General features: G+C 37.9%; 1 protein-coding gene across 1 annotated transcript in view; it reads right to left on the minus strand.

Annotated features, from left to right (window-relative positions):
- PIGK (phosphatidylinositol glycan anchor biosynthesis class K) overlaps positions 1-16,407 on the minus strand; it is a 71,722-nt gene that overhangs the window by 43,509 nt on the left and 11,806 nt on the right. The window contains exon 9 of the mRNA XM_062003712.1: positions 11,658-11,830. Coding sequence (XP_061859696.1) covers positions 11,658-11,830 — 173 coding nt within the window. The remainder of the gene's footprint in view (positions 1-11,657; positions 11,831-16,407) is intronic.

Consider the following 16,407-nt stretch of genomic DNA (forward strand, 5'->3'; position numbering starts at 1 on the left):
ACTTAGATTTTACATTTGGTGACAGTCGAAAGAAATAGTTAGAAAATGGTAAGAAATATCTAGGATATCTAAAAGCTCGAATAAGTAACTCCTGGATGATGTAAATAAGTTCCATGTCACACTACTAATCACTATGATTCTAAGGCATCTCTTCCATCTATTATTACCCGCCATAAAACTCACATATGTGTATACAAAATACAATACAGTGGTAATGACAAACTTTTTTTTAAAACTGCACTGTAATATTAAATGTTTTATGTTTAGTATTAGTAGAACTGAAGAACAGTCATAATTTGGCACAAAATTGCCAAATGACTCATGTACATCCTCTCATGGTGTTAAAGGAATAATTATAATTGCATGAAACCCTGATAGTGCAATATAATAAGAATTTTATGACAAGGAATGGAAGCCCTCCCTTTGCAAACTAGTTATACTACCAGCACTTCTTTTGTTTTCCATACACCTTGTCACCAAACTAGAAGCATGTCCCTCTCTATAACCTTTTAACAGCCACCAGTGTTGCTGGAAGCACCATCAAGAATGGCAACTGAGGAAGCTGTTTTCTTGGTGCTACTTAGACGTTCGCTCATTACTAACTGAAGGGACAAACACATATAACTTAAAATACAACAATTATTACTACAAAATATTTAGAGTGACCATTGATGCAAGTCACCTTTCAGTCTATAGCCCGGAAAGTCTTCCTGTCACCGATAGCACAATACTTTTTCCTATCCTTCCTAAATTACTTTATAAACCCACAGATTAATGTGCAGCCTAATATTTTTCAGTAGCGCCATTAGCTTTGCCAACCACCTAGAAAAAATCTGGTTTAAGGACAATTTTCCATCTAATCATATTTTTTGTGTGCATACACAGTTTCCAGTTTTAAAACATTACAGCAGATTTATCCATTTTACAGATACACCATATATTTTTATAGAGACATTTGTAAAAGCTCCTAAGCATCTAATAAGATAGACGTCAGTTCAGAATATTTTGTAATAAAGTACCTAACAGTAAAAACTGTATCAGAGGGAAACCACATACAATGGAAAAGAAACTAGGGCACTCTATTTGACAGCTAAAGAAGAAACAGAGGTTATGTCCTCTATGGCTGAGATTTAGAGCAGTTTCACTTAGTGACTGTTCTGCTCCAATTCCCCAGATAAAATTTAGACCTACAGCAAGAAGTCTTCATTCCTATTTTATTCTAGCGGGAAGTCATGGTTCAGACTCTTAAGTAACCATAGAAAGAAAAAAAATAGAAAAATCTAGTCAGTGGGGAACTATGAAGCTTAAATATTATGTTACAGTTAAATTGAGATAAACCTTACAGTAACTACAAGGTTCATTATATTCTCACAAACTAAAATGAGTCATAAATTGCTAAATATGTAGAGATGGAATTTTTGTCCTACTATTTCAAACAAATATATTACCGATATTTTAGAGCAGCTGAAACATGCCTATGGCAACATGTCTCACTTGCAGGTAGCACAGGGCCAGGAATTATCCAGGAATACTAGTCATCCTTTCTGGTTTTCATCTAATTCAAATTATTTAATACAATTATGACCTTATACGCACTACCCACCTGTCAAATTTAAATAGCTACTGTGGCACTACAGGAAAAAACAGTCTTATCTGTTTCTTTCACACAGTTTACACTGAAGTAATCTTTCTGACTACATAGAAAATCTAACCATTGCTATCCTTTAGAGAGTCTCAGGAAGAAATTCAGACGCATAATCTGCAAGCCAGATTTGTCCCTAGTTTAGGAAAGCTTCTGCCAGCAGAACCGTCGCCCTGGACTGCAGTTCCAGAAAGGCAGCCATGGGGAAAACATATTGGCATCAAGCAGGCCCAATCCTCCTGTCCTTCTAAGAGCTCATATGTGGTATGCACAAACTGAAAAGCCAGTTGTGCCATCCAGCAGGCCGCCTTCAGCCACTCTGGCTAGTATGTCCTAGCCACAGATTAACTCTGCCCCCTCAGTGATACAGGGCCCTTAGCGAGAAGTAGAAAGACCATCTGTTCTCTCCTTGCAGTTAATCTCCTTCCCAGGGAGGACAGCAAGCTCTGCTGTGCCAGAGGAGTACAAGTCAAACAGACTAACAAACTTCCTGGGACCAGCTACTGATACATAACGTGGGATATTCATTTCAGTGTCTTACTCTGAGAGCCAATTTGGCTTTCCTAAGCATATCTGAGCCTTTCTTTGGCTTAAGAACATGCAAAATGTCTGAGGCCAGCAAAACTTCTTTCAGTAATGGTTAATATGATGGGGGTACTACATCAATTCCTAACGTTAAATGTGAACTCAAGCTTCTTGCAGATTAAATTAAAAAAGTAGACCACTTCCACAAAGTACCCTTTCACACCCTTTCTGAAGCTGTATGAATCCAAACATCTGTCACTTATCATTCATCACTGAAAAAACAATAATCTAACAAATACATTTTAAATTGTTGAGATAAAAAACAATAAAAGAGTGAAAACACACCATTAATTTAAAGATTATAATCTAATTAAGAATATTTTGAAAGATCAGCAAGGTTGTACCAATACACAGCCACTACTATTCAGCCTTTTCCTCTGCATCTGCAGAATTAATTTTTTGGGGTACTTTTTTTACATAGCAATTACATAGAGAATAACACAGAAAATACCACTGTAAAATTAAAAATCCAGCAATAGGAGGTAGGAGGAAGGTGCAACATTGCTTATTGTTTCAATTTCTGATCAACTCTTCTAGTATTCAAACAAATTTGTACATCAGATAGACTTTAGCAACAATTTCTTTTAATCAGTAGGAAGAGCAATTTAAAATAGCTGTCATATAATTCTTACACTAACATAGTTGGCAATACCAATACTCAACATTTATTCTTCTGTTCCTCACAGGAGAAGAAATCCTTGGCTCCACCATGGTCCTGTCTTCTCTTGGGAACTATTCAAGCCTGAACATTCAAGAGTGGTGGGAAGGAAACACATTCTCCCTCTCCAAATTTGCTTCTAAATCCTCATTCCAGACAGTCACCAGAATGCTATTCAGGTAATGTTGTTCTTTCAGTAATTCCATATATATGTACAAAGTGAAAGTGGAATTCTCTAAACAATATTAGTGGTTTCAGTTTCTATTTTTTGATCCAATGATTTGGTCCAGTGATTTGAACTACTCTCATCTCCGTAAGAAACACTGGTTATAGAAAAGTGTAATAGTTTCAGTTTGCAATGAAAATGTGTTTGTTCCATTTATAGTATTAGAATATACAGCTTTCAGTGGTAATAAATTCTGGTGCTACATTACAAAATATGAACATACCTCTAGACACATACACACAGCTGGAATTTCCAGTTCATTTTTTGAAAGAGAAATGCTGCCTGTCTTTATGTTCCAAATTAGATCTGACTTCCAGGCAGATGACTAGGGAGTTTTCACGCTTTTTAGTTCTTTTTCAATATTATGTAAAGTTGCGGCCAATTTGGTTCTGCTTTTAACAGTAACTGGCACAATGGAGATGAGCTGTCACCATCCTATGAAAGCTGAACATCTACAGTTGCCACCATATTCCCTTGCAGCCCAGGGAACCTCTCCATAGTAACTGGAACCAACTGAATTAAGTCCATGAGTATTCAAAAGACACTAAACACACCCATCCCCTGAACAGCTCTTCCTCCAACTCCCGTTGTATGCTGCTTTCCTCTTACTTTGTTTTTTTTTTACCCACTGCAGAGGATGCAAAACAACAGTGGACTCGATCTTGAAGGTATTTTTTCAACCTAAACAAATCTATGATTCTATCACTTTTTCTTTGTTTCTCCTGGTATTTATCAATATTAAGCTTTCATGAAATCAGGGTCTTCTGTCTGCAAAATAAATCTTATTTTGTAGTGTGTTCTTTGTTTACAGAATTACTTTCTTTTCCTGAAAGATCAGTCTTACCACACAGATAATATTCTGCCATCCTACAAATTCGATACAATAATCTTAGCAGCAGCTTGGGCGCTTCAGTAGACTTATTCAGCATCTGTTGTCTCCCCTCCCACAGTTTCTATAGATTTTTTATACTCTTGACCAAGCACGTAAAACAATTTCATTTTGTAAAGTAATATTAAACAGTGTTCAGCAAGCCATCTGTAAATCCACTTCTTTATGTGACCAGAATTGCCTTTCGTAATAACCTCTAGATTTCCTTCCATCCTTTGATGCAGTTGTGACTTCCTTGCTCTCCCTTTGCCAGAAATTCAAGCCAGTTGACTCTAATAACTAACTGATTAGAAAAAAAAGATGCCTAGAAATAATGCCATGCTTTTTTGAGACTTCAGCTCTTCTTTCACAACTCATATTTCATGTTTATGCTAAAGAACTAGTGCCCTCAGTATGCTCACTATGAAGCATAACTTCTCCAAGTATAGCAGAGCCTTCAGAACTAAGCAGCATAGGGAAATCTCTTATTATCTTTGAGACCATCACAAAGCTTACCAAAATCAACAATAGGGCTTCAAGGACTTGTATTTAAGTAACAAAGTCAAAAGCTCTATGACAAGAGCTTTGATCCAGCAAACATTCGACTTCAGAAAAGTCTCTCCTATTGGGAAGGCTGAGGATGCAGCCATCTTTTAGCCATTCATTATATAAATGTGTCATGAAGGCAGAATGCCTTTCTCCCCCACAGATTTGGACAACATATGAATTTTCAGTGGCAGAAATCTCTGACCATCTGGAAAGTAATCCCTCAGGCACTCAAAAAACAAGTGTAAGCTTTTCCACAATATCAAAACAGGGAAAGACTAAGAGCATTTGCATATGCCTTAATACCACATTAAAAAACAACTCAGTTATGTTGCTTGAGCTCTTGAGACTTCATAGTTATGTGCCCAGATTCACTTCTAGGGCAGAAAAAATGCTAATGTATGCTTGGCCACTAAATTCCAAAGACCTAACAGTCCCCATAATCACTGCTTCAAACTGTTTCCCCTTTGACCCCAGTTTTGCTGCCTCCTAAAAATTTCCCTCTTAATCAACACAAAAAATGTATTCTAATACCAACAGCAGGTAGTAAATAATAGTAAAAGAATTTTATTGAAAATATTATGCTATCTGAAAGTGCTGAAAACATGCCAAAATTACATGAAAACATTTCCTGATCAGACTTTGCCAAATACTACAGTTGTCTGCATGGTCTTCTTGAGCAGCAACACACTGTACACAAATACAAAAATATCTCAAAGAATCGACATTCATTTCCATTTAGGGCCTGGACAGCAAAGGAGGAAGATTAAGCCAGGACCTTCACATAAAAGCACTATAAAAGACTAATGAGTGCTTCAGGATACTAAAATTATAGAGCAACTCACTCAACTGCAAAAAACAATAGCAAGTAAAGATCACATAAGAGAATAGAGGTGAAAAAGAAATGAGATAAAATAATGCTTCATAGGAAAGGTGTAAAAAGGAGTGGGCAAAGAAAAACTAAATTAAAACCCTAAACTGAACATCCTATGATTTCTGGATATTGTCTACTATCCAGACAACGTTCAAATTCACTAGATTTACTTAAGACTTCCCTCTAAATCTGCCAGATAACAATTTTAGATATCATCTGTCAATTACTTAACACTATGATGTGCACAAGTCAATTGGCATATGCAAGTCACTTATGAAGAACATGTATCCTCTGGACTTGATTCAAAAGCTAAGGTTAATAAAAATATAGGCATTGACCTTCATGTGCTTCACAGCATCTCTACAGACAAAGAGGTTTGTTTTCATGTCAATGCCTTACATGTATAAGTAACAACATCTAGGTTCAGCAAAGTAGTATTCTACTTAAAATGTGAAATAATAGAAGTATAACCTAGTACTGGTAAAGTCTTCTCTTAGAAGAAATGCAGGATGTCACACAAAAAACTCCACTAAACATTAAAGGAAGAGGGAAAAACTCATCCAAGATCAAAGAAAACCTGACTTTAAAAAAAAAGAAAAGAAAGAAAAAGAAAAGAAATCTGGCAAAAAGTAGGGTCAAAAAAATCCTGATTTCAAATGAGCAAATAATATATTGTTCAAAGTTGCTTTTTAAAACACCTTGCTAAATAGGGACTATAATTACCAAATGTAACAATATAGTGTATTTAAAGTCTTCCCAACACAATTTATACATGCAGTTCCTTTTGATATTGTCAATCACCCTTATTATTTTATACTGATGTTGTACTAGTGAAATTGTACCCTCCTATATCATTTTTCATACTACAGCCTTCATACTAATTTTAGTTGCGTTGTCTCGAAAATGTCTTTTATAGTCACAGGTATATGAGTGTATGTAAATGCATATATGTACATACTGAGCTATTTCTGAGGAAGCAAAGGAAAAAATATTTTTAAAACAGGTTAAGAAACAACAATAATATTTAACAATATTTGCTCACCCATCTTTTTTAATTACTTGTAGGCTATTAAAACATATATGGATCAAAAATCCACACTTACATTTTTGTCTGTTATAATGATAAAGCATTAGAGGAAAACACACTACACATGTGTAACTAAGTAGTATATTTAATGAAAATAAATATATATTAAATCCATCTGAAGATGTTTTCAGAAAAGCAATGCTACCTGGAATTAACAGCTTCATAATCACAGAATCTCATTGGCAATTGAATACAGATTAGTAGAGGCCTGCTAATTCCTAAGTACTTTTTCCATTCATACATAATTCTGAAACTGAAACACGTTCAACACCCACAGGGTTGTTGTCCAGTGGGAAAGGTGGAAAATATAATAGAAATGTTACATTATCTCCCCAAATTTACACCAAAAGACAAAGAAAGTTCAAATCCTCCCCTTTCCTTTCCTGCCTCATCCAAAGCAATTTCCAACAGAGCGCCTGAAGGGGGCGCGGGGTGGGAACCACGAGGCTTCCCCAAGCACATACCCCTGAGACCCCGACCCCCAGCGCCCACCCGGGCCCGCGCGCTGGGCTGGCGCCGGCGGCGGGAGCTCGCCCGTTCCAATGCCGCCCCCTGCCGGCGCCTGCCGGGAAGCGCGGCCCCGCCGGCAGCCGGGCAGCCCCCGGGCCCGGCCCCTTCCCGCCTTCCCCGGGCCGAGCCCCCGCTGGCCAGGCTGCGCGCTGCACCCCGCGCAGGGCGGGCCAAGCCTGTTTCTGCACCGCGCAGCACATGCTGCCACCGGAATAAACACTGCAACTTCAGCCTTTCGAAGCCTCCACATAAAGAAAGAATACATGGAAAACACAATGGGCGGGGGAGGGGGGGAAGCGCACTGATGTGAGTTTATGACTGATGGGACAGCAACTCGGGATGCAAATGAGAACTGGGAATTTCTTGGAGAACAAGGGCTTTCAGAATGTCCTAAATGTGATTTATAAAACTTAAAATAATTACAAATCTGAGGCATCTGGTAAAAAATGAGCAGAACAAATCCATCCTTCTTTATTGGAAAAGCCCAGTGAGCTGAACGGCATCTACTAGCAAAAAAAAAAAATTCCCTACTGGTTCACAGGCTGGATCCCCCATGGATTCCAGAACACACAACAGCAGCTTTACTTACTAAGTACATCAAACTGAAAATAAGTGGTGGAAAAGAAGAAAGGACGGGAAAGAGGCAGAAAAGAGACACCAACACACACAAAAAAACCAACCTCACACCAGATTGAGAGAACATTAGCAATTAACGTACTGCAAATTAACCAATTACAATTACACAAGTATCCTTCCTAACACAGGCAGCCAATTGATTTCTTTTTAGGAAAACAGACACTGCCAGTAGTACCACAATTCTTCCTAACAGAAGTATTAAATATGAAGCCCAATTCTCAAAAGCAATGAAACTGGAATTGTTTTATATGATGCTGTCTCTAAATCAGTTCTTACTACCCTCGAGAGAAATACTCATCCCAATTTTTACCAACGTTTTCTGCTGATACATATCTTTTCCTCATGACAGGAGCTGAAAAGGAGAGTGTTTCAAATGGCTGCAGAATCACAATCCAAGTTTGAGAGACACACTCCTAGTTTATTAGACGTACTAAACTCCGCAAGGCTCCTTCTCCAAAGATGCAAAATTTCTCCTACTCCTTAATGTTTACATTTTGCTCTTTCATGGGGATTTAGACAAAATATAATCAGCTGAAGCCCCAGAAGCCCTAGCCTATCAGGTTTTCTACTAAAATTGGCAGCCACAAACCCAGTGAGGACTGCAGCAGTTGCAGAACAAGCCCTTTGAAGTGAACATAGCTTAGATTGAAACTCCTATGAAGACTGGAAACAGCAGACGATTCTTCTACTTTTTAAAGCTTTTACTCACAAATATTCACCTACAACTATGTGGATAGAAAGAATGCCTCTTTTTTCATTAATTAGTAGTTGATCGTTGTACAAGCCTCAGCCAAAGGAAGCTTCAAAGGCCTCACTCATCAAATGCCATGGCTTGTGCTCAACATGAAGCTGTCAGTTCTGATCCGGTTGCACAGCTATAGCTCACACTGAGCTTGGGAGCGGATCTGTATGACCAAGTAATTGCCAAGCAATTGTGTAACAAAGGAACAAACTTCTATTGAAAACATTTGGCAAACTGAGTTAGATGAAAACACTAGCAGCAGTGGGTTAGATGAAAATTTGAACAATCTGCCAGCAGTATGATCCCAACACATGCTCAAGCCTCATGTAATGGCATGTTCTTTACCCATTATCAGTGGTTTCTCTCTTTTATTCCTTTGCTTTTTAATGCTCAAATTTCCACACATGACACCTGCAACTTTGAAACAAACAAATCATATCTAATATAAACTACTTAAGACTGAGAACAGAGATGGTGTCTGTATTTCGTTTTCTGGTTATGTTCCATAATACAAATGTTCTGTAGCATTCTACTGCCACCAGTGTGTAAAAGCAAAAAGATATCAAGGTAACATTGTGGAAAGAACAAAACTAAGAGGAAATGATTCGTAAAGGAATGAAGCCAAGAAACTATGTCAAATAGTAAACCAATAAAATCTCTGCAAATTATCTTTTAGGGAAAAAAATTAACTATAATGAAATACATTGAAAAAATAAAGAGAGGAAAAAGTGGTTCTGCACAGATTTTTGCCTGAAATTTTAAAAAAGATAATATTCCTCTCTATGCATTGGTGCTCATTTCTCAACATTGCTTCCATGTGTCCAAGTCAGGAGTGTGTCAGATATGTTAAAAAACCCTCATATATATATTGGCACCAAACAATCAAAAAAAGAAAAGCTTTTAATTATGAGGATCAGATTTACTGTTATCTTTAAAACAGAATAGACTATTTCTGTTGGAATGGACCTAAAACGATCCTTTAGTCCAAACGCTTAACCACTTCAGGGCTAAGTTAAAGTATGTTAAGGACATTGTCCAAGTGTCTCACAAGCTGACAAGCTTGGGGTACTGACCACCTCTCTAGGAAGCCCATTCCAGCTCACAACTCTCTGGGTAAAGAAATGCTTCCTAATGTCCAGTCTAAATCCCCCCAGGACTACTTTAAAATTAATAAAACTGCTAACCACTAACTTGTTCATTGATTTGAACAACATTAAACAAGGCAGACAATAATTTAAATAAACTCATGGGTTGAAAAGTATTTCATCCCTGGCATAGCAGATCCTTTTTTTCCTTCCTAGAGGACAACATCATGAAACATAAAAGACGCAACAGAAATGAAAGTACAATGCTAAACAAACTCTACAGTAGAAGCACATCTTCCTTTACATGTTCCCAATAGGTGGCAACAGAATACCAAAAATACAAAGCAGTTCATAATTCTTTCTTCATCTGCAAAGCAATGGAAGCCCCGTTACAGCTTGTTTCAATGAACTTGCACCAGCAATGTTATTGAAATGAATTGCTGCATCTCAGAAACATAAATTCGCAGGATAGTTTATGTCAAAAGCTAGAATATTCACAGAACAGAAACAAAGTATTTATTAAAAATCTAGTAGTTACAGAACAACTAACTGATGGCTTATACTTGTAGCTGATCTGAGGGAGTAAAGTATTACAAGCAGAAATTTACAGCAACAAAATGTTTCTGCACATTAAAGAAGAAATAAGGAAGAAAGAAATTTTAGACTAATTTTTTTGCTGTTGACATCTCCATCTTGGTCTTTAGCAGTACTTATCTACAAGACTGAATAAAGGGGTGAGCGTTTTAAAATATTATCTCACAAACCCTAAATTCATGAGCAGAGGCAAGTCCATAATAACTCCCTGATCCTCTGTAAGAAATTACAGGAAATCTGAGTTCTTGTTTCCTTGACAGTTACATGACTATTTTGTTTCTATGGCACAGAGCTATACAAAATCACAACTAACCCACAGAATCGTAGAATGGTAGGGTTGGAAGGGACCCTTAGAGATCATCTAGTCCAACCCCCCTGCTAAAGCAGGTCCATCTACATCAGGTCACATAGGAACATGTCCAGGTGGGTCTTGAAGACCACCAAGGAAGGAGACTCCACAACCTCCCTGGGCAGTCTGTGCCAGGGCTCCCTCACCCTCACAGTGAAATAGTTTTTCCTTATGTTTAAATGGAACTTTTTGTGTTCCAGATTCATCCCATTACCCCTTGTCCTGTCACTAGATAAACCAGAAAAAAAGTGCTGCCCCAACCTCCTGACACCCACCATTTAGATATTTGTAAATATTAATGTGATCCCCCCACAGTCTCCTCCTCTCTGAACTAAACAGTCCCAGTTCCTGCAGCCTTTCCTCATAAGGAAGATGCTCCAGGCTCCTGATCATCTTGGTGACTCTGCGCTGGACTCTCTCCAGAAGTTCTCTGTCCCTTTTGAGCTGGGGAACCTAGAATTGGACACAGGACTACACATGAGGCCTCACCAGGGCAGAGGAGAGAGGGAGCAGAACCTCCCTCGACCTGCTGGCCACACTCTTCTTGATGCATTCCAAGATGTCACTGGCTTTATTGGCCACGAGGGCACATTGCTGGCTCATGTTTAGTTTATTATCAATCAGGACTCCCAGGTCTCTCTCTGCAGAGCTGTTCTCCAGCAGGTCAATCCCCAGCCTGTACTGGTGCAGGACTCTGCACCAGTTGAATCTCATGAGGTTCCTCTCTGCCCAACTCTCAAGCTGGTCGAGACTCCGCTGAATGGCAGCACAGCCTTCTGGGGAATCAGCCAGTCCTCCCAGTTTGGTGTCATCAGCCAACTTGCTGAGGGTACACTCTGTCCCCTCATCCAGGTCCTTGATGAAAATGTTGAACAAGACTAGCCCCAGAATCGATTCCTGAGAAACTCCACTGGCCACAGTCCTCGAACTCGATTCCGTGCTATTGATCATCACTCTCTGGGCTCTGTCATTCAACCAGCTCTTGATCCACCTCACTGTCCACTCATCCAAGCCACACTGCCTGAGCTTTCTGATGAGGATGTTGTGGGAGACAGCATCAAAAGCCTTGCTGAAGTCAAGGTAGATGACATCCGCTGCTCTCCCCTCATCTAGCCAGCCGGTTATGCACTCATAGAAGGATATCAGCTTAGTCAAACAGGATTTCCCCTTGGTGAATCCATGTTGACTGCCTCTGATAACCACCTTTCCCTTCATATGTTCATTAACATTGTAATAATAAGTAATGACTACTTACTTGCTTTCAAAACCAGCTACATCACTGTTCAAAGAAATTGTCTCTGTCGTAATTTCCACCTTTCTCACACTGCCAAAAAAGTCTGTTATCAGAACATTTTGTGGGTCTCGCCGAAAGAGATCAGTGCGGTGCCCAGGCGTGGAAACACATAAACTTTTTGGACAGACCTGAAACTGGAAACGAAGATAGACAATCATACTGTATCCATCATTCATCAATAACCTCTACATATACCTTCCAAAATGCCCTCACTATAAGAAGACAAATTCCACGCATAACTTGCATTAATTTCAGCACAAGCTCCACAGTTGAAAAAAATGATCGAACAAAAATATTAAAAGGCATAAATGTTTTCATTATGCATTTCAGAAAAACTTTATACTCACAATTATGCTGTTTATGTTTAGAAATACTTCTGTGAAAGCCATCAATTACATCTAATTGATTAAATGCCTAAATGTATTTCTGAATATAGATGCAGCAATATTGCCATAACTTCCAAAAAGCACCAGTGAGTAGCAATTCTTTGTATTAACCAAAGGGAGGCAGTTCAGATTAAACAAGCCTTGCTAAGTAGCTACTAGTAAAGGTTTCATGAAGAAGCAAGAATTGACATTTTGATTGAAAACAAACAAAAAAATCTTAAGTCTTACTTCTGGATTATAGCACGATTAATGTTGACTTAGGATCTTCAAATATCACTGGTGGTTTATCTACATCAAGCTCAGAGACATCCTGTAAAATCTGCTAATTAGCTATATAGTTTATTATTTATTTCACAAATGTATTTTGTCTGCATATCACATACACTACATCTAGCACACATTCCAACACCTGGAAGACAAGAACAGCATTGACAAACTGTTTTCAATGGACTCAATTCTGTATAAAGGCATCGTTGTAAAAAATAAGTTGACATGATTTAGAATATCTGACAACATATCTATTAAATAGCAAGAGTGTTATGTACTTGACAGATAATCAAGGCAAAACCAGTGCATTTTGGACACAATGCCATTTTTCAAAAGTCCTACCACACTCACCACAAAAGACTCTAATATTTCCCATTTGGACAGATTCCTTATTTTAAGGGACCTTATAATAGACATAATGTAATATAATAAATAATAATGTTTGGATTTTTATTAACAACACTACATAGCTTAAAGTGCCATGAAATGCAGCTCAAGGCCTCACTATCTCCTGCCTTCTTGATGAGCTTGGAAAGCTGAGCTCATATCACAATCATTAGAAGGCATTTCTCAACCAAGCTCCCAACTCTACCAGACACAGGAGCTAGACACACACCCCTGCTAGACAGAGGCATTAGCTCTGCAGTGCTCTGGACAGTTTCATGAGCAAATGTCTGTCCATTCAACAGCCTCAGCGGCAAGCAGCAGACCACTCAGTAACAGCGTAGGTTATGTGAGTACTCGTATGCTCCAGCAACAAAGAATGTTTAACAGAACAGATTAATGTACAGGACTGTGAAGGACATTCTCCACGCGGGTGTTCACCTTCCTTAATCTTGAATTCTCCAAGTGATTTTCATGAACAGGTCCATCAGTCACTGGATTTAGAGCTCATATACCTAATTACATGATGGGTCAGCTCTTCCAAGATTGTATTTTTAGGACAAAATCACAGGTCTTAATTAGCTCAGTGCAGATGTAACCTCAATTATCCCAGATTATGACCAATGAAATCTGTGAGTTTCAGTCCATACTGCCTCATCTTCGAAATTCTGTGCTCAATCTGACAGAAAATGCAAGGGCTTGTATGGCTCCTTCTCTTAGGACAGAGCTCTACATTTAAAAACTCCCAGAGAGGAAACAGTGTACCTGGCTTCTCTTCATAGCGGACAGAGTCTATGTTCCCTCTCCTCCATTACAATTTCTCATTCATATTTTGTCTTTTTCGTCTAAGCCTTTGAGCTTATGGTATTAAGCTAGTGGTCCAGAGTTATTTCAGCTTACTTTCACCTTTACCTTAACTGAAGCATACAAGCATACTTATCCCACTGAGCTCTTTTTTAATGATTCCCAACTCTCTTAATTGGCAGAGTATCACACAGTTGCCAAAGACAAGATATGGGCAGATCAAATCTTTCCGTTATCCTCCCTGTGAAGTGAAAATGAACTACACTCATCAGCATCATCTTCCCACTTGTCAATGCACACAAACTCTCTGAAGTTTCAGTTTCACCAAAATGCAATCAATTTTCTTCAGCTCTGCTCCAAGAATACAAACTTGAAAACAAAGTCCCTGAAGGAAGCTATAAAAGCTAAGTATTTGTTTCCATCCCACTATTTGATACATAAATCTATGTTGCCGTCATACCACTAAGTCTCTCTTGCAAGCTCTCAAGAGACTTTAAATGTCCTGAAGCAACTGCATTAGCACTGAAAGTGTGATATTGATACCATACCTAACTATTTCTAACCTGTACCACAACAATTTACTACCATAAGATATTGAGATGAGTCTTGAACAAACATGTGCAATGACACTGAGAAGAAGAATTCAGTATTAAAAATCCACCTATCCAATAACTTTTTTAAAATAAGGTACTATTTAAATAAAGCTAAACAATTCCCCAAAATGGAAATATTGGTATCTTGACTTTTCATAACAACACTTTCAGCTATTTTATGACAAATCACATCTCGTGGAAAATCAGTTGAATCTTATTCTAAAAGTTCAAATGTGTGACATTTCAATTTAGTCTTTACTCTTTTTGAATTGTGATCAAAACGAAAGTCAGTCATTTGCACAGCTTTATGCTATCCCTTAGCAACACAGATGGAGCAGGTGGGGAGTAGGTGGAGTGGATTATGAAAAAAGATGTCTCATTCTTTGCAGGAATGCAATATCCAATTCTTAGGTTGATGTGAAGAGAAGCCGTTTAAAGAGTGGTTGGAGAGAAGACATAACAAATACACTGTACTTCTAAAAGAGCTGGTATTCAACATATCAGAAGATTTAACAACTAAACATTAGCTAACATTTTTAAGCTAGTTAGTGAACTATCTATGTTATCCTGAGCTTTGAAAATGTTTATTTTAAAAAATCAGACTTGAATAAGCAGTATGTCTTTGTTCTTAAACCAGCACAACACTAACAGTGCATTCCACTGCCAAAGCATCTCCCATAACTGTTGGCAAGTAAATGGATTTACATCCTTACGATAGACTAACCGTATGTCATTTTGGAACTCTTAGATGAAGCCCTGAAAAGCACCTACTCAAAACTAATAGGTCATGTTTGATGAAATACATGTATATTGTAACTCAGAACATGATCATCACAAATCATTATACATTTGAGTCCATTCTCTTCCCTTCTCAGAACAAGACTAAGTAGATCAACATATGATGACTTACATGATGTAAGGAATTTACCAGTATGGGATAACTTCCCACAGCTCTTCACAAGTATTTGTCATAGAAGCAAGAAAAACAATGCAAGGGAAAATGTTTAGTTATGCTCTCCAAAGTGCTCAAAGGTCAACTATTTGGCCAGCTAGCAGGTTTTCTACACATTTTACAACTGGATTGAGCTGGCTAGACCAGTTATACCACTTCCCAGATGGCATCTTAGTGGAAACTACTGTTCCTTTTTTATTACCTTTTTTTTAACATCAATTCATTTGCTAGTTTACAGAATAGATTTCTAAAGTGCTGACTGAGTGAACTGGCCTAAAGAAGATATTTAATCAATAAAGAATTTGCATATTCTTCTTTAACAAGATTTCTTTTAAAGTTACCTGTATCCCATGGTCAGAAGGTATTAAACTACAAAACTTCATCCCCATGGTAGTAAAAAAAATCTCAAATATTTGCCACTGAAACAATTCTGTATCAACATAAAATCTGTCAAGTGTGGGCTGTTTAGAGTGAATTCTACTATGTATCTAGCAGTCAGGCTAACACCATCCTCTGTAGACAGAGGGTGGCATAAAACTTTTAAGCAGCTGCTCCTTTTACAGAAATGAATCAAAGACAATGTGTTCTTTAAGTGTTGGCTTTTAGATCACTGACACTGCATGTCAGGATTTACAGCTACAAGGCACCAAAGCATAATGTATTACTACAATGAAACTATTACTAGAACAGATATAAAGGTATATGAGGTAAATAAAATATGGTTCTGTCAACTCACCAGTGTATGCAACTAACTGTTTAAAGCTATTTTCAGAAATTTTGTCAAAGGTTGTTCAGTTGGGTTTTTTTTCTTCCTGCCTCATACCTGAAAGCTACAATTAATACTTACCTAATATATAATTCACCTCAGATACTGATGGATTAAGACATATCTTGCCCTGGAATCTAAGCAAATATACAAGAAAAGGTTCTCTGATGGTGTTTGTGAGTGCCCTGTGAGAATTTTTAGTTGTTTAATCATCTTTACAAAATAATACCAATGGCTGCCTTTCCACATCTGCACAGTGTCTGCTATCCATTAAGTTTATTTTAGAAGCTTCCCACCATCATTTTTCATGTGCAAGTGCTTCATTCTATTGAAATTAATATTAATGAATACTCCATTCATTTTTCAATGAATAAAAAAAATCTGTCTCATTTTGGTTATTTTTTTCTGTAGCCAGCAAACTACTTTTACACTGAGGACAAGCTTTTATGTTACAATATGACTACATTTGGCAAAAAAAGATCCTCCCCTCAAAGTTGCTTCCAAGAGAAACAGCAGGAGAACAAAAAGCATTTGGAGAACCCTATGGACAAAATAAATT

Source organism: Colius striatus, chromosome 10 (assembly GCF_028858725.1).
Source record: "Colius striatus isolate bColStr4 chromosome 10, bColStr4.1.hap1, whole genome shotgun sequence".
In the NCBI taxonomy this organism is placed as follows: Eukaryota; Metazoa; Chordata; class Aves; order Coliiformes; family Coliidae; genus Colius; species Colius striatus.